Raw genomic sequence first — 21,627 nt, forward strand, 5'->3', positions numbered from 1 at the left:
AACATAATATACCATAGTAAGCTGTGGTATATTATGAAGTCCACAAGAAGCAGGAAATATCACCATCTGAAACTTTGGAGCTACTCTAGCATAAGATGACAGTGACCATTGACTCTTCTGTGACCCCATCATTGAATGTGCATATTTTCCCTTCATTTCATTCAATTGGTCATATGCTTTTAACTCAGTATATACTTAGCATGAAAAATAATTAATACTATCTTTATGGAATTGCAACAAAATATTAAACCAGCTCTCATACCCAGGTATTATTTTCTAAAGAGAGTTTTGCCTCCTACCATCCCGCACAATCAAAGGGTTGAACAACGGGTTCAATGACTTTCTAGACACCATAGCCCAAGTATGACAATTAATGCCCTTACAGACTACATCTAAACATATGCCAGTGGATAAGGTTTTCTTGCAGAAACCTTAAAGCCATATGGGTAGAGATTCGTCAAAAAAAAAAACAAAACAAAACGGTAGTGATGTCTAAGTAGCAGTTGCCACACCCTAGACCCTGCTTTTCTCAGTTGCCAAACAGCCTTACAATTTGGTAACCTGGTAGTTACCAAAATTTAGAGATATGGATACTGAGGTACAGAAAAATCCCACCTAGAAAGAAGTAGAGCCAGGATTCAAATTTAATCAGTCCTGTTCCAGAAACCATCTTGCTATTCATGGCGAGACTGAGTCGGTTGCATCCTATTCACTGAAGTGAAAACCATAGTGTCAGCCCATTAGGAACGTATTTATTATTTATAACACAAGGAACATCTGTATTTGTTTATGACGACCTTCAAAACAATTAAAGTTCAGCACTGCAGTACAAAAGGGATTCTTTCCCAAGAAACTGCATCTCCAAGGCAATATTTTTCTAACCTTTGTCACCTCAATATAAATTTGTGAATGGTATTTGGACAGATAAATTATTGAGTGACGATAATGCTCCATTAAAGAACAATGATATCTCAGAATTACACATCAGCATATTTGAGAAACAGCCTCCTAGAGGCTAACGAGATCATTTCAGGGTTTAATGAGAACCAGGATTTCTAAGTCATGCAATGAGAAGAGCAGTGCTCGTTCTTTCAAGACATTGACTTTTATTGTTTTAGCTAACCGGAAGTATACTCAATTCTATATGTTATAGTTAAATTTAGTTTTACCCTAAAGTGAGGGCTATGCTATCAGATAGCTTAAGTATGTCTTTTTTGAGTCCTTTGCCTGGTTATTAAATAGAGTCTGTAATAGTTAACAGTTACTTTCACCTGGAGGGAATCTAGAATCACTTAAGATACAAACCTGGATATCTCTGTGAGAAAATTTCTAGACTGGGTTAATAGTGGGCTAATAGTCTTCATCCTAAATGTGGTGGCAATGTTCCATGTGCTGGGTGGGGTCCCAAACAAAACAAAAAGCAAAAAGTACCAGCATCCACCTTTCCTAATTTCTTGACCTGTAGATGCAATTCTAGCAATCTCAAGCTTGATGTCCCCACCACAGTGGACTGCTCTTGAACGATGAGCCAGAAGAAGCCCTACCTCTCCTAGGTATTTCGTTACAGCCACAAGGTGAAAAACTCATGAAGTACCCTTTCTCATTTCCCCATAGAAAGCAATGGTCAGGACAGTGCTCCTGTTCACCTGAACTCCTTTCAGCAACCTCTGTGCAGATGACCACCTAACGCCCCAGCCCCCCTCTCTTTGCCAGCAAGTATATTTTAATGTATCTCAGTCATATACCTCCATAATCTCACTTTAAGCTCTATCAATAGCAGAACCTTCAAATTTTGAATTACAAAAGAAAATTCTTTAGCCAAATAGGAGTTGTTATGTTCCTGACTCATTTGTATAAATGCTGGAAACAATTAGATGTCCTCATTGAACTTCAGCATATACCATAGCTATTTATGTAAATTCTTATGTTGGATGCATGTAACGCCTTGAATTCACTTAGCTCTTCTGTGAGATGTTTAAGGCTACAATTGCTATTTGAAATTATTGCCTTCACCATACCCCACAAACTTTTTGTATTTTAACTCCAATATAATTGAGTTGTTTTAAAAAATAATTGCACTTACTTTTCTTAAGGCTGTTGAGTTTGCTGTAAATGTGTTCTCTCGCCTCCCTTTAACTTTAATTACGTGTGTGTGTTAGGGGGTGAGGAGTATGTGTAAGAGTGTCTAAGTCCACATGAAAGCCAGAGTTATAGATGCTTTAGAATGTGGTGGCTTAGATAAGGATGCCCCACCCCTTACCCCCATGGCTCATTTATTTGAATATTTGATTCCCAATTGGTGAAATTATTTGGGAAAAACTAAGAGGATTAGGTTTGTTGGAGGAGGTGTACTACTCAGGTGTGGGATTTGAGGTTTAAAATGACTCATGCCATTCCATGTTACACTGAGCCGCCCGACATGGGCATTGGGAACCCTCAAGAGTAATGCATGTTCTTCCCCCTGAGCCATCTCTTCAAGTCCCTTTCAGTCTTTTTTGAGAAACAGTTTCAGCATGATGTAATTGGCTTCTATACAACTCATCTATTTCAAAAGGACAAGGCAACAGTTTTAGTACATTGACATGTTCAAACTGTCTCCACAATCTAATTTTACTCTATTAAAGAAAGCTAGCACCCATTTGTAGTGAATCTCTAACATCCCCTACCATCAACCCTAAGAAACCACTAATCTACTTTCTAAGTTCATCTATTCTGGATATTTTGCATAAAAGGAATAATAGAATATATGATCTCCTATGACTAGCTTTTTTTCACTAGGCATATTTTCCGAGTTCACGTGTGTTATAACATACACTTCACTTCTTTTTATTGCTGAAAAATAACACCATTGGGAATAATAATGATATTATTTAGATACATCATATTTAAGAAAATCAGTTCATTAGTTGTAGGACATTGCTGTTTCTCTTGCTGTCAGATTCCCTAGTTGCCTGTAGCTTTGTAGTTGTCTCGGGTTGAGGCCTTATGAGCTCCCCTCCTTCCATATTAGCTTGTCTATTGGTGTCATGCTTATTGATCCCTGAGCCTTAGGTGCAGGAGTTGTATTACAGATGTGTCAGTTGAGACTGAGCTCCCATTGTGATGGTTGTAGTTTTCTGTAATGGTCTCTGTCTGTTGCAAAAATAAGTTTCTTTGATGAGCAGTGAGAGCTACAGTTATCTCTTTGTATAAGGACAAATATTTAGAGTTTAGTTAGAGATTATTCCAGCTATTAATTTTTTATGATATTGTTGTAGCATAAAAGTAATCATTTTTGTGTAATTTATCTTTTCTTTTAGCATGTATGCAGTTGGTGTCACATCTAAGAAATCATTGGCTAAAGGTCGCTAATATTTATTCCTGTTTTTGCTTCCAAGACTTTAAAATTTTCAACATTTCCATTTAGACAGGGATTCATTTTGAATGGTATTTTGCTTCTGTGGCTTTATGTCTGTCATCACTTCTGTAAAACTGACTACTATTCCCTCAAATGTCACTTCTGCTCCGGCAGCTCTATTTGTTGTTTTAAGGTTTGCTACACATATCTAAGGTTTATTCTTTGCACATCTGCCTTTTAAATTCTGTTTTCCTCCATTCTTTTTCTTTCAGTTCGGGTATTTTTATTTTCTTGATCTTTCCCCAAACCCACTAATCTCTATTCTACTATGTCTAGTCTGCAGTTTAACTCTTTTACTGAGTTCTTGATTTCATATATTAATTCATATATTGGTATGAATAGGAATTAATATATAATTCATATATTAATTTTTCTGTTAAAATTCTGTACCTTGCTATATATTTTACCCACGTTCCCCTCCTCCATCTTATGACCTACTGCTTTATTTTGTAATAGGTCATTTCACGTAGTCATTTCAAAGGTCTTATCTAAGCTTTAACATCTGGTTTATCTGTGGGACTCTATAATCTTTTTTCCTCTTCTTTATCATTGGTCAAAACTTCCTATCCTTGTTATGTCTTACGCTTAAAAACAACCACATATCCCAGAGTTTTACATAAAATTCCCATAGACAACATAGGTGCTTATTTTCCAGTAAAATGGAAATTAGACAAGTTGGGTGAGTGTCTGTTATTTTCTACACAGTCACAGAAGAGCTGGATTGTGACTAGGAAGCAGAGTTATTAAGATTCAGTCAATTTCTGTTTTCTTTCTGTTCATGATTCTGCTGAACTTTTGATCAACAACCAGAAAAGCATTCATTTCCTTGGCCCTAGAGATCTTCTTCATGTAATTTCAGAAGTAATTACAATGATCTTGAGTGTGAAGAATAATGCCCATGTATTTGAGGTAGGCTTCCCACTTCTAGGTAGCCTTTTACAGACTTACAGCCTTGTGTTAGTCCACGTTCTCTAGAATCACAGAACTTATAGAGTAAATCTCTCTCTCTTTCTCTCTCTCTCTCTCTCTCTCTCTCTCTCTCTCTCTCTCTCTCTCTCCATCTCTCTCCCTCTTTCTCTCACTATAGATAGATAGATAGATAGATAGATAGATAGATAGATAGATAGGAGTGATTTATAGTCCTCAGTCCAACTAACCTAACAATGGCCAGCTGTGAATGGGAAGTCCAAGAATCTAGTAGTTGCTTAATCCCACAATGTTAAGTGGTTCTGCTGGTCTTCTGTATAAACTGGAATCCTGAAGAAGAGGGCTCCAACAGATATGCTGGCAAAGTGAAATGCAAGCAGGCAAAGAAGAACAAACCCTTCCTTTTTCCACTGTTATGTAATCCTCCAGCAGAAGGTATGGATCAGATTAAAGGTATGCTTCAAGATCTGGGTTAAAGGTGTGTGTCTTCCAGCCTCAAGACCTGGGACACAGGTGTGCTCTCCGTTTCTGGATTGTAGTCTATTCCAGTTATAGTGGAGCTGACAACTGGACATGGCCATCACAGGTCTTATGTAGGTAGATGATGTTACTCTGAGCCCAGCTCTTCAATCTCAAGCAGTATCCAAGACTTAGCAGCTGTCTTGTGGGACTGCTGACTGTATGTTTGGGGCTTCTTTGTACCTTAGTCCATTACACAATCCAAAGTAAACATTTCACTGCTTTCCTTTTATCTGTGTAAAGTCCTCATGAGCAGGCCAAAGCCAATCACTCCACGCCTAGGATCAGTAAATGTCACCAGGGAAGAAAACAGCTGATAACTGTCCTTTGCCCAGACATTGACAAAGGATTTATTCAGTTGTGTTACCTCCTGCAGAACAACAGTTAACTTAGAAATGCCAAATTCAAATTGTAGTAAGAACATTGTCTCGGAGAATAAAGCGTCTATGAAACTGGACAGGAAGAATCCTCAAGATCAATCCCTGACTGTGAGAAACACTGGGGTGAAGAGGCAACTCTACTTCTGTATCAGCCTGGCCTTAGAAAGTGATATGCGAGACTACCGAACAATACAGTCAGGATGGCTAAAGGTGACTCCAAGAAACCAAAGGGCAAGATGTCTGCTTATGCCGTCTTCGTGCAGACATGCAGGGAAGAACATAAGAAGAAAAACCCAGAGGTTCCAGTCAATTTTGCAGAGTTTTCCAAAAAGTGCTCTGAGAGGTGGAAGACAATGTCTAGCAAAGAAAAATCAAAGTTTGATGAAATGGCGAAGGCGGATAAAATATGCTATGATCGGGAGATGAAAGATTATGGACCAGCTAAAGGAGGCAAGAAGAAAAAGGACCCAAATGCCCCTAAAAGACCTCCGTCTGGATTTTTCTTATTCTGCTCGGAATTCTGCCCCAAAATCAAATCCACAAACCCTGGCATTTCCATCGGAGATGTGACAAAAAAGCTGGGTGAGATGTGGAATAACTTAAGTGATAGTGAAAAGCAGCCTTACATTACCAAGGCAGCAAAGCTGAAGGAGAAGTATGAGAAGGATGTTGCTGACTATAAGTCTAAAGGAAAGTTTGATGGCGCCAAGGGTCCTGCTAAAGTTGCCCGGAAAAAGGTGGAAGAAGAGGAGGAGGAGGAGGAGAAGGAGGAGGAGGAGGAAGAGGAGGAAGATGAATAAAAACTCTGTCTCTTTGTGAATACCTTAGAGTAGGAGAGCGCTGTGATCGACACATCTCTTATTTGAGTCATGTCTATTGCCCTTGCTAAGTTTAATTTAAAAATTTGATCACGATCATATTGTAGTTTCTCAAAGTGTCAGTGGTTTACATGAAGTGGCCGTGGGTGCCCAGAGTGCCCTGAAACTGTATCAAAGTTGTACATAGCTCCTAACATTTTTAAAATGAAAAGGCACTCTTGAGTCCTCCTCACTCAGTGCACTTTGCTGTTGGTGTGACAAGGCATTTGAAGATGTTTCTGGCATTTTGTTCTCAACTTGTAAGGTAGTGTTAACTATATGGTTATTGGCTAGAAACCCTGAGTTTTCAACTATATAGTTTGTAAAGAGAACAAAACAACCCAGACAGATTCTTGATGCTCCTTGTTTGGCATGGAGGCTGTGAGGGGAAGATGCCTTTTGGAGGGGGCCATAGCTCAGGGCGTGCACTGTGAGGCTGGACCTGTTGATACTGCGGTGGGCATCCATTTAGCTTCAGGTTGTCTTGTTTTTGTATATAGTGGCGTAGCATTCTGCTGACATTCTTAGTTGTGGAAAGGGGGGAGGGGTCAGCTGGCATGAGAAGTGTTTGGAGTTTTTTCCTTAGTTAAGTGCAGTAGATTTTAAACTTTTTAAAGAAACTGTAGAACTCATCATTGTCAGCAAAGCAAAGAACTACTGCATCAATGGAAGTTCAAGAACCCTCTGTACCTAAACGCAATTTGCAACATTCTGTTATTTTTTTGTATGTTTAGAATGCTGAAATGTTTTTGAAGTTAAATAAACAGTATTACATTTTAAAAAAAAAAGTGATATGCTCCCCGAAATGGAGTAAGTCCTTGGAGCTCTTGGACAACACAGAATTCAAGAGGGAACTACAGGACTGTCTGGTAAGAGCGCATACTAATACTGCTACAGTTGTGGCAAGACCATACCACTTTCAGATAATATCGCATTCAATAGTATGATGATCAAATATGAAAAATTTTTTACGTTGGGTAAATTTTGTTGTTGCCATTTTTTTATAGTTCTACTCATTGAATAAATATTTGCTTTAATGTAGGGACTTGGTAAAGATTAGCCTTTTTAAAAATATTTTTAAATTTATATATATATGTTTGTGTCTGCCTATGTGTACGTTCACATGCACGGGTGACTGTGGAAGCCAGAGGAGGGTGTTAAATCGCCTAGAGCTAGAATTGCAGGCGGTTGTGAACCATCCCAATATGTGTACTGGGAACAGAACTCAGGTCCTCTACAAGAGCAAGAAGTGGCCTTCATCAAAGAGTCAACACTAGGTCCAAGATTAGTTTTATTTTAAGGAAATAAACTTCAGATTTAAAAGAATATTTTAAAATTTATTTATATGTATGTTTGTTTGTTTGCTTACATTTATATGTATCATGTGTGTGCAGGATCCTGCAGAGGCCAGAAGGGGGCTTTAGATCTCCTGGAAATTACAGGCACGGAATATACCCACAAATCTTAATTCATATTTAGAAGTATAATTTTCTTTTAAGTTAAACTCCTTTTTGTGCCTCCACCCCCCAAAACCACACTGGAGTGGATCTGTGTGTTTTAGGCATTAGTTCAATTCATCCTATCTTTACTGATGGAATAATAAACAAAATGCACGGGGAACAGAAGCCCTAACCAGTAAAATACATCGACCCTGAAGTATGCTTTTAATATTAATACTTAGGAAGGCAAGGTAGAAGGCATGGGAAAGAAAACCTACAGGTAGGCGTTCCGGGTCCTGGAGGTCTGTAATTGGCCACCTCTCTTAGCCAGCACTTAAACACATGTGCAGCTACTATATATATACCAGCTACCGAAAGACTGTTCGCCGAGGCCGGAATCCAGAGCGCCTGGCGTTCCTACTTCCGGCCCCGGCCCCGCCTCATAGTTGCTAGGAGACGTGATGTCACCGGAAGCGAGGCCTGGGATAGGCTGAGGCCTGGGGAAGCCTCTCCCACACGACAGCCTGGGTGCCAGCGCTGGTTCTCCAGCTGTTCCTAGGCCGTGGCGAGGGTCGGGAAAGGGAGAGCCGGCTGCGACTGGTCTCCGCTCCCCCGCCACCTTCTCCGTGTCTATAGGTGCTTCCGTCGAGCCGGCAGCCTGGCTGGCCGCTTCCGGCGGCTGCTCGCGCTCCTGACTGACAGGCGCCGCCTGCACTGCCCGCGCCACCCGCCACGTCCCCGCTCTCGGCAGGCGCATGGCGTGGCTGCCGACCGACCTCTCGGAGCCCAGAGCTATGTGGGTTCCTGGCTTCGGACCCGCGCGACTTCTGCAGCGCCGGCGCCCCGGGCTGGTGTCGTCCTCGGTGCGGCCGCTGTGGCCGCTGCTGCTGTTTCTGCTGGCGGCCGTGCGGCCGGTGCGCGCCTGGGAGAGCGGAGACCTGGAGTTGTTCGACTTGGTGGAGGAGGTGCAGTTGAACTTCTACGAGTTCCTCGGGGTGCAGCAGGTAAGCGCTCCGGGCGCGGCGGGCCAGACCTCCTCACTCAGCCCGGTCCACTTGACCGCCATCTCTTCCCAGTTGGTCCAACTTCGGAACTTCTGATCTAAGTGTTAGGCTGAACGGTGCAACTAGCCTGAGAGTGCTGTTACTTTTTCTTTGGCTTTCTGGAGATCATCCTTCCCCCACCCCTCAAGCTGTGCTAAAGGAAGAAGGAAGAGAGGTGTAGGCAGACCGCTTTTACACTTTTACCGTGTCTCAAGTGTGACACAGTAACCATGTATCATCCCAAATTGTCATCTTCCCACCTAAACATATTTTTACTTCATCTGCCTCCCTCCCTCGTTCTTTCTTTTTGCTCAGCGTCTGTTAGTGGTTTTCTTGCACTGTATTTTGTAATCGTTATAGCCTGCTATTAGTGTTCTTGTTGCAGTTAGAAATCTGGAAGAATTTGAAGCCTCCTCCCGGTTGGTCCTAGGACTGATAGGAGAAGCTGTGAAACTTTTAGAGTTTGAGGGTGAGGTGCCCAGGATACTCTTGTGTATAGGTCCTTCCTCTCCATTCATTTCTGTTCTGACTTTAATTTGGATCTTTAACTTGTAAAATGTATTGTTCCTTTTTATTTCTACTTGAAAGTGATTAAGGGTATTTATTCAGGCACTGCCTCAAACAATGGACAGAAAAAGAAGACACGTTACTAACTTCATGATCATGGAATGAAAGAGAATTTCCCAAGCTCTGATTGAGTCCTTCACACAAGATATAAATTGTGGAGCTAAAACAACAACAACAGCAACAACAAAAAGGCACACTTAACAGAGTTAGCTAAAAAATGTACCTCTTCTGTAAGTTATGTAATAGGAAACTTTCAAAGGAAATTAATTGGACTGTTAAACAGAAATTTGATTTTCATTCATTGCACTTTAATTCTATGATTGCATATACAATTATTGAATATAAAATTGCCCCGGTACTGAACTTAACAGTTCTCATTTTTTAACAGTGAAAAATATTATACACAGTGGTTTTGTGGTCATTGTAAAGTGTTACCTTGTGCCACTTCCTGCTCACAGAGAAAAAATATGCCTCATTTCCAAAGTGAACGATTGCAGTGTATGTAACAATAATTAGTAAAAATGTAAGTTTGAAGACCATTGTTTGGGGTTTAGGTTTTTGAGACAGGGTCTTCATGTAGCTCAGCATATCCTTTAAACCATTGTTTTCCCCATCCTCAAGGTCCTCCTGGGTGTTGAGATTGTAGGGTTTTCCCACTACACCAGGCCAGAAGATTCATTTTACTTTTTTTTTTTTTTTGGTTTTTCGAGACAGGGTTTCTCTCTGTAGCCCTGGGTGTCCTGGAACTCACTCTGTAGACCAGGCTGGCCTCGAACTCAGAAATCCGCCTGCCTTTGCCTCCCAAGTGCTGGGACTAAAGGCGTGCGCCACCACTGCCCGGCTCATTTTACTTTTTAACTTAAAAAAAAATCTAGATTAGGTAGAACGGGAAGTAATTCCTTTAAATTTTTTTCATTTATTTGTTTCTTTTTTATTTTATTTAAGTTAATTACATTCTCCCTCCACCCCCAAGGTTTCTCACTGTGCTGCACTGGCTGGCCTGGAACTTGTCTAGGTTGACTGAGGCTAGCCTCAAACTCATAGCTATCCATTCACCTACCTCAAGGACTCCTGGAATTGAAGACATGTGCCATTATACCTGACCTAATCCCTTCCATGTTAGTGTGTGTGTGTTTGTCTCCCTCAGTGTCTTACATGTTTCTTCTTAGTACCACACCACAATGTTTCTCTAGGTATTTTTGTTTTGTTTTTAAAGTTTATTAATGTTTTACCTCCATGTATGTCTATGTATCACCTTTATGCCTGGCACCCACAGAGGCCAGAATAGGGCATCTATCTGATCCCCTGGGACTGGAATTACACACAGTTGTGAGCTGCTATGTGGCTGTTGAGAATCAAATCTGGGGCCTTTGAAAGAACAGCTACTGCTCTTAACCACTGAGCCATTTTTGCAACACCAGGAATGTTCTTTATTGCATTTATTTTTTTGTTTGCCTATTTATTTATTATGCTTGCCATGGTAAACATGGAGGTCAGAGGACAGCTCTTGGAAGTTGGTATTTTCTTTCCATGAGGGTCCCAGGGATTAAACTTAGCAGGTGTCTTTAACTACTGAGCCTTCTTGCTAGTTCAACTAAATAGTTGTTTAGTATTCATTAAGATTGATCAAATTCTGTAGCTAGTGAGAGTTTTACATATAATTGTGCTGGCTCATATTTTGTCACCTTGACACAGCTAGAAGGGACACAAGTCATCTGGGAAGAGGGGATTTCAATTGAGAATTTGCCTGAATCAGATTGGTCTGTAGGCAAGTCTGTGGGAGCATTTTCTTGAGTGATTGTTGTAGGAGGGCCCAGCCTACTGTGTGTGGTACTACCACTTGGCAGATGACCCTGAGTTATATAAAAGCAAGATGAGCAAGCCATGGGGAGCAAGACAGTGAGTAGCATGTCTGTGTGGTCTCTGCTTCAGTTCCTGCCTTTACTTTCCTCAAAGATAGACTGTGACTTGGAAATGTAAGTCAAAACAAACAAACAAACAAACAAACAAACAAACACAAAACCACCTTTCTTCCTCAAGTTTATTGTCAGTGTTTTATCATAGTAACAAAAAGCAAAGTAGAAGAATAATCTATCAAAACAAATCTTGATGATGCTTTTGAGTTGTTTATAGAAATTAAGCTTTTTAAGAGAACATAGAGACTTAGCAGTAGTGGTTTCAAATTTATATTATCCCTGGGTGGAGAGATGGCTGAGTAGTTAAGAGAACTTGCTGTTCCTTTAGAGGAATGGATTTCATTTCCTAGTGCCTGTGATTTTTAGCTCACAACTGCTTATAATTCCAGTTTTACAGGATCTGATACCTGATGTGGCCTCTGAGAGTACTGTACTTGAGTATACAAACCCATACATGTATATACATAATTTAAAATGATTAGTTATCTGGCCTTGTCTGTTGACTATCATGGTTTGTAATTTCATACTGTTTAGTTTGCAGTGAATTAGTATGAACAACTAGAGACCTTAACTGTGTAAGGAAAGATGGGGAAATACATATAGATAATTGAGAAGATTTGGTCAAATTGGTAAAATTAGAAAAGAATCCAGAAAATTATTTTAATCTATATTTTTGTGTTTAGCTGTGTTGAAATTGAAAAGAAAGCCAGAAGGAACTTTATTTTGTTGACACAGAAAAATAGATTGGAACATTCTTTACTTTGAATTTTAGTTTTATTGGAAGACTTTCAAGGGACCAGATATGTGATAGAGATAAACTCCACCTGTTTAAAGTCTAATATGTGATATTCAAGCTAGAGCCAAACAATCTCCTGGTGACTAGCAGATGTTGGGACAGATGAAGTAGCAAAACGATCCAGTGGTGTTATTCAGTGAAGACTTACTTGGTGTTCACTGGATCTTAAGCATAAAACCTTTAGCCTCAATTAGCTTAATAGTTTAGTTGGGATGGGAATACAAATAGTGAATGTAAATAAATAGGTATATATAAATAGCAGATACACAGAGGCCTCTGAAGGAAATGAGAAGTTATAAGGCATTAATTCTATTCATAAGGACTCCACCCTTTAAACCTGTCAGTTCTCAGATGTTCTATCTCTTGGTTCTTATCACTTTGGGGATTGGACTTCAACATACTCATTTTAGAAGGACTCAGACATTCAGATTATAGTGTGATGGAGGAGCATTCAGCACGGCCGACAAACATTCAAGGAATGCTCTCAAGAGAGTGAGTGCACAGGTCTTGATACAGGAGTGTGTTGAGAGTTTGAGGGACTAGCAGCCAGTATGGGCAGAACAGAGTGCTGGAGAATAGTAGTGGGAGATAGGATTCAAGTCCTAGTGGTAGGGACATATCATACAGAGGCTTGCAGGCCAGGCCATTATAAGGACAGTGATTTTTACTCATAGTTAAGTTGTAGAATGAGTGTTGACCAGATTTGAAGTAAATTTCAAAATGGTCATGTCTTTGTGCTAAGTATAGTTTATAAAGCATTAGTTTCTTAGAGAAATAATGATAGTGTAGAATGTAGCATAGGCCTGGATGATAGTAGTGATGTTGGTATGAAGTGATCAGATTCTGGATTTAATTTGATAAAAAATTGACAAGATTTTACTTAGATAGTATGCTGTTAGTTGATTTTTCTTTCAAGTTTGAGAAGATGCCTCCATCATTTTGGCCTGTATGTTAAATCCTTGGGACATTTTTCTGATAAATGATAGATATGAGAGGGCTAGCCTAATGTGGGTAGTGCCACTCCTGGGCATGTATAAGAACTGCTTGGTGTATAAGAAAGCAGGCTGAGTAAGCCATAGGAAGAAAACCAGTAAGCATTGTTCCTCCACCTGCCTTAAGTTCTCTTCACTGTGGAATGTAAACTGTAAGGTAAAACAAACCCTTCCCTCCCTAAGTTGCCTTTGGTCCTGGTCTTTATCACAGCAATAGGAAAGCAAACAGGACAAGTGGCTTACATGTGGATTCTAACAAAAGAGAGATTGAAGACAATTCTAAAGATTAAGGAGGTAGTTGAACTTACTTGAGTTGTAGAAGCCTGGACAGGGACCCTGGTTGAGGGAAAATCAAGGGTTTGGTCACACCAAGTTTGCCATATCTGTTAAACACAGTGGGGGCTGGCATGGTTATTCAGGTCTGGAGTTCAGACAGAAAAAATAGGCTATAGATAAGAAACTAGTTCTTGGTATTTAGAAGGTAACTCGAAACCACATAACTGAATTAGTTTACCCAAAAGAATGAATCCAAATGACAAGGGAAGAGGTCTGGGAACTAAGCAAGAGAGATGGTGGCCAGGGAGATGAAGAACCAGTGAGACAAATAGGAAGAGACAAACCAAGAAATAGGATGTCTCTCAAGTCGAATAGTGGAAATATCTCAAGAGAGGTAGAAGTGATCAGATGAATAAGAGTCAAATACGAAGGTTCTGAGAATTGGGAGGACTTAACAGTGGGTTCAAGGAGAGGAGACGGGGAAGAGTTGGATGACAGAAATTATTAGATGATTCTGGTTGCATCTTTTCTTGTCTTCTTGTCCTTCCCCAAGATGCATATTTGCAATAATATGACTTTTAGATTTTGGACTACTTTATCTTTTAGCTTTATGATTTTGGGCAATTTTAAGAGTTACTTTGTTCTTTAGAACAGGTGAGTTTTGGGCTGGAGAGATGACTCAGCCATTAAAGGTTAGGCTCACAACCAAAAATGTATAAGAACAGGTGAATTTTATGGATACCCGTCAAACACTTCATTATACACTGAATGAAATAACATTCGTGAAACTATGTAAGTGTTATAAAAAAACCTAAATTGCAATTCCCTAAACAAGTGCTTTCTTGGTAGTTTTTACTTAACAATAGGTCACATTTATGTAATGGATTTTTAAGGTTCCAGTATAGCAAAGGGCCCTGTGCGTATTTCAAATTGTTCTAGAAATTTAGGAAGAGACTTCAGAAGTCTTTGGTAGAGGCTGACTCTAGAAAGCATATCAGTGGTTCAGCCTATTTGTAGAATGCTTTTTAATTGTTCATAGGGCATTCCAATGTGGATATTGCATCTTTTCAGAGGAGAGTCAGGCAGAAAGATGAACAACAACACCATGTAGGGTAGAAGATATGCTGTTCAAAAAATCTTAAATCTAACTTAAATTCTAGATTTCTACATAATATTTGTATTTCATTTAACAGCTCCTTGGACTCCCTTTATTTGCCATAGAATCAGTGCCAATTCTAGTTTTTCTCTTTGTGTTATTTGTTTTTGTAACTGTCTTGTGGGACCATAATTTCTCATATACAATATTTTGTAGAATATTCTAGCCACAAATAAATACTTCATTTTTATTTTTAAAAATCTGTGAATATTCTCCAATATCTGTTATATATTCTCACTGTGCCTAGCTGTGTCCTTGTTTTTTGGATGGGAAAGAAGAGTCATTAATTGGCCATCTTAAACCCTAACTCTTAAAAAATGAAGATGTTTTTGTTGACTGGTGAATCTGCACTTTTGTTCTCAGTTATATATAATTAATTGTGTTGTGAGAGTCATTGCACTTGTGATGCTAGTGTGTAGTTGAATCTGTTTTTCATTAACTTATTTATTTATCCATTTTACATTCTGATCACAACCCCTCCTCCTCTCCTCCCAGTCCCATCCTCCCACCCCTCCCTCATCCTCCCCTTCCCTTCTCAGATAAGAGGAAGCCTCTTTATGGGTACCAACCTGCCCTGGCACATCAAGGCACAGTAGACTAAGGACATGCTCTCACACTGAGGCCAGACAAGGCAGCCCAGCTATGGGAAAGGGATCCAAAGGTAGGCACCAGAGTCAGAGACAGCTTCCTCTCCAGTTGTTAGGGGACCTACATGAGGACCAACCTGCACATCTACTACATATGTGTAAGGGGCCTAGGTCTAGCCCATGCATGATCTTTGGTTGGTGGTTCAGTCTCTGTGAGCCCCCGTGGGCCCAAGTCATATGGTTCAATCTTTAAGCATCTATTCCTTTGTAAATTTGTTGTGTACTTAGCCTCTTCCTTTTTATTATGAATCTGAAATTATTTCGTAATTTCCAGGGAGAGAGAAATGCAGATTCTAGAATGGTAGATTATCCTTCAGTCATCTCTCATGTTGGCATTATCATGTATAGACTTAGAGATAGATAAATACTATTTAATTATATACAGCTTTGAATCAGATTTGATTATTAGAATTTGTTTATTTTTCTGTATACAAAGGCTTAGTATAGCTTAGTGAGGATTGCCTAAGCACGTTTTATAGGAAAGGCAAGTCTGTTGCAGAGATTGTCTCACATATAACCTGGAGCTGATAGAAATCTTTTAGCTGTCTTTCCTGGTGTCCTGAGTCTTTTTCAGTGCTAATCAGTAGATCACTGAGATATCTTACCTTTTCCTTCCACAGAAGATATTTTACACTGAATTGGGGAAATAAAGTTGGCTTCTATGGGTACAGTTACTCATAGATGTCTTTTTAAACATCTTGTTGTATAGCTTAATACCTTCCTTATCCAGTGACTAATGTGGTAGATTTCAAAATCCCACTTTTCTCAGGGTTCAGACTGAATAGATTATAGGATGGGAGTAAGGGTAGATAATTGGTTTAATGGTTAGTGAGGGGAGAGTATTTGTAGCAGTTAAAGGTAACAAGTACTTTTCTAAAATGCCTATAATCAATATTAAGTGGCTCCCAGATCTGTTAGGTTTTCTATCAGTGAATGAATCATTGTATGAACTATTACTATAGTATGTTATAAATGTTTTACTGAGACAGACATTATTGGGTATATTTGGATGGTAATATGCCAGCAAATTTGCCTATAATTAAAACTGTTCCATTGCCTTTTTTGAGTAGTGTGACTGGGCAGAGGAATGGAGTTAGAGTAAAGAGAGACTTCTTATTGTTAAAAGTAGGACCTTGAACACTGTTACAGTAAGCTATAATCATGTATTTGCAGAAAGCAGTCTTTACTGTCATGAAGTATTTAACTGTGAAATATGGGTCCTATGCAAACAAATGTAAAGTATTTTCACTGTGTTTTGAATAACATTATGATACCGTAAGTACTGAATATTTGGATTTTTATGGTATTACACTTATTGATGGGGTTGGGGGCTGACTAGTAGGTCTTAAATTAGAAATTTAATCTAGAATTTGTATTTCATTCTTTGTCTTATTGAATACTAAATTAAGTAAAGTTAGCATCCGTTTACTTTTTCAGTAAGTATTCCTGTTTACTACCACCTAGTAGCTGGAATCTTATATGTAATCAGGCATATTACAAAAACAAGGGCAAGCCACCTTCTGCACTTTTGCTTAGAAAATGTGCATAAACCAATATGCTTCATTATTAAATGGATGCCTATTTTGTTGCTAGTCAGGCAGTAGCCATTAAGCTGTGTGCAGTCAGCTAATAGAATCTAAGATTAAGAATAAAATAAAGGACATGCAGTATTTAAATGCCTCTGATAACAAAAAAATTCTAAAAGGTAATAATTTCTTTAGATAAACAAATTCAGGGATACATACAACTCCTGAGACTAAAAGGCACAAAAACTTAAAAAAGCTATGTGGTATCATACTGTTTTGTTTATGGCGAACATTGATTAAGACAGGAGGAAGAACATCACCATTGTCATTTATTGGACCATGGGGAAGGCTGAAGGTTCAAAACTATGCCAGCTAAGAAAGAAACTTCTAGCCAGTCCTTTAGAGTTTTATTCATACCACCACTAAGAAAAGTAATGTTCAGGAGGGCATTCTATGATCAATTGCCTTTGTATATTACCAAGAAGCCTCTCACTTTTTGAAACCTAGAAGTTGCAAATTTTATCAACTGTTATTTTCATTGACCACACATTTATTTAAAAGATTAGCACTTGGGAGGCAGAGGCAGGCAGATATCTGTGAATTTGAGGCCAACCTGCTCTACAGAGTGAGTTCCAGGAAGGAAAAAAAATATATATATGTATTAAATATATTAGTATTTAATATATTTAGTATATATTATATTAGTAATATTATATATATTAGTATTTATTTGGAGTGTAGTCACACATACAGGTAATTCTAGCACTTGGGAAGCAGAAGTTGGAGAATTCTTTCAAATTTAAGACCAGCCTAGTCTACACAGTGGGTTCCAAGCTATCCAGGACTACAAAGCAGAACCCTTTCTTAATATATATATTTACACACACACACACACACACACACACACACACACACACACACACACACACACACACACACTTATGTACACACACATATTGGCTTTAAAATGGTGCTTTGCATTAATAGTTGGTGACTTGAATTGATTTATGGGTGTTAAAGGACAATAAGAATAATGTAAAAAAGCCAGGAGTTGTAACTTTTCTAGTAGTTAATTATATCGTATGTTATTTTTTATATAAATCTTTTATTTATGCTAAAGCTGGGAATTTGTGATTTTTTAAAATTTTTTTTAAAAAAATTTTGCAGTTGTATCTTACTATATTTTTGTATGGGTCTTTCATCTACAGTAGGAAATAGGCTTCCTGGTTTAAGTAAAGCATACTAATATAAATATTTGATGAAGTACAACTGAGTACCATGCTGTGATTTTCATAGTAGTTCTGTGGAGTTAATGTGACTTGGTATTTCACTGCTAGATGTATTTTACATTAATTTAGGTTGATTTTGAAAGTGGTTATTGTGAAAAGCTTCAGTTTTCAATAGTACTGACATTTTTAAAAACAATTACCAAAAGTTATGGCTTGAATTATATTCAAAGGCTATAGCACATTCTTTACATCATCTTCATTGTAAATACATCTTTAAGTTGAATTGATGTTTGACAATAGTTAATAGTCATTTGGAGCTCTGATGCATACTGTTCATATTGATGAAGAGATCTGAGTGTAGAACAAGCACTCTACCAGCAGGCTGTGCCCTCGGCCCCCATCAATAATCTTTTCAAGGTGGGCATGGTGCCCACATATGTGATCCAGCACTCAGGAGAATCATTAGTTCAAAACCAGCCTACCTTACATGGTATCCTAAGCTGAGCAGCAAAAAAGAATATAGCTAACTGCATTCAGTGGTAGAGCACTTGCCTAGCATGTGCAAAGCCTTATATGGTAAAAGAATGTATTAGAGTAACTAACCTTTATGAAAAATTATGAAAAATGTATACATACAAATATTAAAAGTAATGGAGTAATATCTCCATCTTGTGGTCTTTTTTGGATATTGCCATTAAAAATGTTAAGGGGTTGTATTTTCACTACTGTAGGCATAAGTAAGAATAGAGTGGGAGCTAGGTGAAAATACGAATCAGAGATTTTCTACAGTATTCTGCAGGAACCTTGAACTGAGCTTCCCAGTTATCTCATTGGATGTGAGTGTACTGAGATAGTAATACCTGCCCCCAGGCAGTCATCCTGCCTTACAGATACAGCCTACTGGGAAGCACCTTGATATATGTGTAGTCCTGACAGTAAATGGATTAAACATAAAAGTGTACTTCAAATTAGGCTTATCAAAACCTTTTGTAAACCAAAGGCTCTCATTTGGCTGTCATAGAAAAAAAAAAAAAGCAAAGCACTAACATGAGCCAGGGAATCAAGCCAAAGGAAGAGCCCAGGTTTTTGCATTAGTATTACTCGGTTTCTTGATGACTTCCTTAGATAGCAAAATAATGACTAAATGTTATCAGTCTTTAGTAACTCAAAGGAATACAGTTCAGCCACAGATAAGGAATTTATTTACTTAATATTTGGAAAAAAATTGCATGTATACTGAATATGTACAGACTTTTTGTCATTTCCCTAAATGATACAGTGTAACAGCTGACTATATGGTGTTTGTATTGTGTACAATATTATAATTAATTTGAAGATGATTTAAGTATTTTTATGTGTAATGAGTGTTTTGTCTGCATATCAGTCTGGACACCAAATATGTGCTTGGTTCCTGTGGAGACCAGAAGAGGGTGTCAGATCCTCTGGAACTAAGCGTTATAACTAGTAGTGAATTGCCATGTGGGTGCTGGGAACCAAACCCAGCCTTCTGTGAGAGCAGCAAATGGTGTTTACAGCTGAGCACTAGCTTCAGCCCCTCTCAAGAAGATGGAAGTGTTGTATACGACTACTTCTTCATTTCATGTAGGGCACTGAGCACTGCCTGATTCTGAGATGTCCAGGGTACTGGAACCAGAATGACAGACTCCTCCATTGCTTTTTACTGTATGAAAAGGCAAACAAGCTTTTAGCATATAAAATATACAGATTCTGATAGCCTAAAGTAATGTTTTATTTTATTTTTTACTTGAAAAAACCCTTTTATTGGTTCTTTGTGAATTTCACATTGTGCTCCCAATTCCATTCATTTCCCTGTTCCGTCATACTCATAGTCCATTTTTGCAACCTCCTTTCCTCGGGGTCAGCTCTTTCAGGATGTCCGGGTGAGGGCTGGGGCTAGTTCTGCCCAGCCATCAGACAACAACATGGCCCTGGGTGGCAACCCAGACCAGGGATGTCCGCTTGACCTTTGGTGGTAACAGACCTCTGCTGCTCCAGGGCAGTGGACCCAGACATGGCCCTCAGTGGGAGCAAAGGCCAGGACCTCACCATGGTCTTAGGTGGCATCACCACAGGCTACATCAGGCTGTTCCTCCCTACCCTGGAGTCTCCATTTCTGGCTCTTCATTGTACACACATTCTGCTCTTTCTCTTCTATTTCCCCACCACTTACTTGCTCCTGTTAGTGTCTCCTGGGGTATCTGGGTATCTGGGGTTATCTCAGGAATGGTCTCAGGGTCCCATGCTGTGTGGCAGGGGTCATCTCAGGTGTGGTCTGCCTGTTGGGGCCTGCACTGCTCTGGACTGGTGTTTGTTTAGGGCTTGTTCCTCTCCCAGAGCCCAGTGGCATTAGACTGATAATCTTTCCAGGCTTCCTCCCCACCCAGACTGCACAGGCCCCCTAGTGGGGGTTGCCCATCTGGGGCTTATTTCTGCCTGCCAGGGCTATGGTAATGTAATGTTTTATGCACTGGGAGAGAAGAAATATTTCACTTACAAATCTTGCATAGTAGACACTCTTGAATTCTGTCAGATAGACGGGAACAGTACTTTGTGATAGATGATACAAGCAACAGATATAATTTAGAAAAAAAATAAATGATAAGAGAAAACAAGAAATGAACTTGAATAGTATATTTAATTTAAATCCATGTATCAAAATTATTCAACAGTTTGAGTTTTGCTTTATTTGCAACTGTATGGATCGAATCCAAGGCCTTGCACATGCTAGGCAAGTGTTCTATTACTTGGCTATACTCCTTTCACAAACACACACCTTTAGCAATAGTTTTACTGTAAAGCTCAGACTGGCCTTGATCTTGCCACATAAGGCACTCTAGCTTTGAACTGATGATCCGAAATCCTGAGATTACAGGCATGGGCTGCCATGTCTGTCTTTTAAAAAGGATTAATGGTTTGAGGATGCAGCTCATTGGTACTTTCTCTACCATGCTTAAAGCTCTGGGTGCTGTGTAGCAAAACATACACACACACACAGACACAGACACAGACACACACACACACACACACAGCACTTTATGAGGTATTTCATAGTCTAGCATTTTATACTAAGACTTTTTAAATCTGATGTATATTTTACGCTTATACTTCCAGCACAGTTTTTAAGATGTCCAGCAGATATCATAAATCACAAACTCAAATTGTTCTAATCATGTTTGAATAGAATGTTGTTGAATTTAAATATACATTAAAACTAAAATTTTAGTTTCTCAGTTCTGGCATGCTTCAAGTGGTCACCTATGGATATTGGATATCATATGCTAGCTAGCACAGCCTTGGAGAATTACAATATCTGTGTGCATAGATGTAGTTAAATATTTTGAGTATATTACTTATTACTGATTTGTTTTTATCAAGGGATAGTTTGTAATTTTCTTTCCTTTTTATATTTTGTGTGTGCGCATGTGCGTGTGTATTTGTGTGTGTATTTATGTGTGTGTGTGTGTGTGTGTGTGTGTGTGGTGTCTGTCTGTCTGTCTGACAAGTATGTGCTTTATGGAATGGGTTCTCTTTTTCTACCATGTGCGTCCTAGGGTTTGAGCACAGGCTGTCTTTCACCTGCTGAGCCGTATCACCAGCCTTAGTTTGAGGGGTGTTTTGTTTCTGTGTTTTAAGGTGGTTCCATTGATGCCTGGTATCATCTACCTAGCCAGTTGTTTACACGTTTTGTACATACTTTGTTCTCTAAAACATTGGTTGATATGGTTCACACTGTTATCCTGGTACAATGGTAATCTCAATTTCTTTGAACAGACCTTTTGATCATGGTAATTTTGTTATATTTGATTTAAATTGGTTGTTTGCTTTTGCTGACTCTCTGGTTATATTTTATGATTCTGTAATTTTGTTTTTGTATTCAGAGAGAGAGAGAGGGAGAGGGAGAGGGAGTGGGGAAGGAAGGAGGGAGTGTGTGTGGGATAT

At 39.0% G+C, this 21,627-nt stretch overlaps 1 protein-coding gene and 1 pseudogene across 1 annotated transcript in view; both read left to right on the forward strand.

Annotated features, from left to right (window-relative positions):
• Positions 1 to 5,219: 5,219 nt before the first annotated feature.
• LOC114619074 lies at positions 5,220 to 6,023 on the forward strand (annotated as a pseudogene).
• Positions 6,024 to 8,313: 2,290 nt separating this feature from the next.
• Positions 8,314 to 21,627, forward strand: part of Dnajc1 (DnaJ heat shock protein family (Hsp40) member C1) — a 170,611-nt gene continuing 157,297 nt past the window's right edge. The window contains exon 1 of the mRNA XM_028764834.1: positions 8,314 to 8,523. Coding sequence (XP_028620667.1) covers positions 8,314 to 8,523 — 210 coding nt within the window. The remainder of the gene's footprint in view (positions 8,524 to 21,627) is intronic.

Source organism: Grammomys surdaster, unplaced genomic scaffold (genome assembly GCF_004785775.1).
Source record: "Grammomys surdaster isolate TR1022 unplaced genomic scaffold, NIH_TR_1.0 146, whole genome shotgun sequence".
Classification (NCBI taxonomy): Eukaryota; Metazoa; Chordata; class Mammalia; order Rodentia; family Muridae; genus Grammomys; species Grammomys surdaster.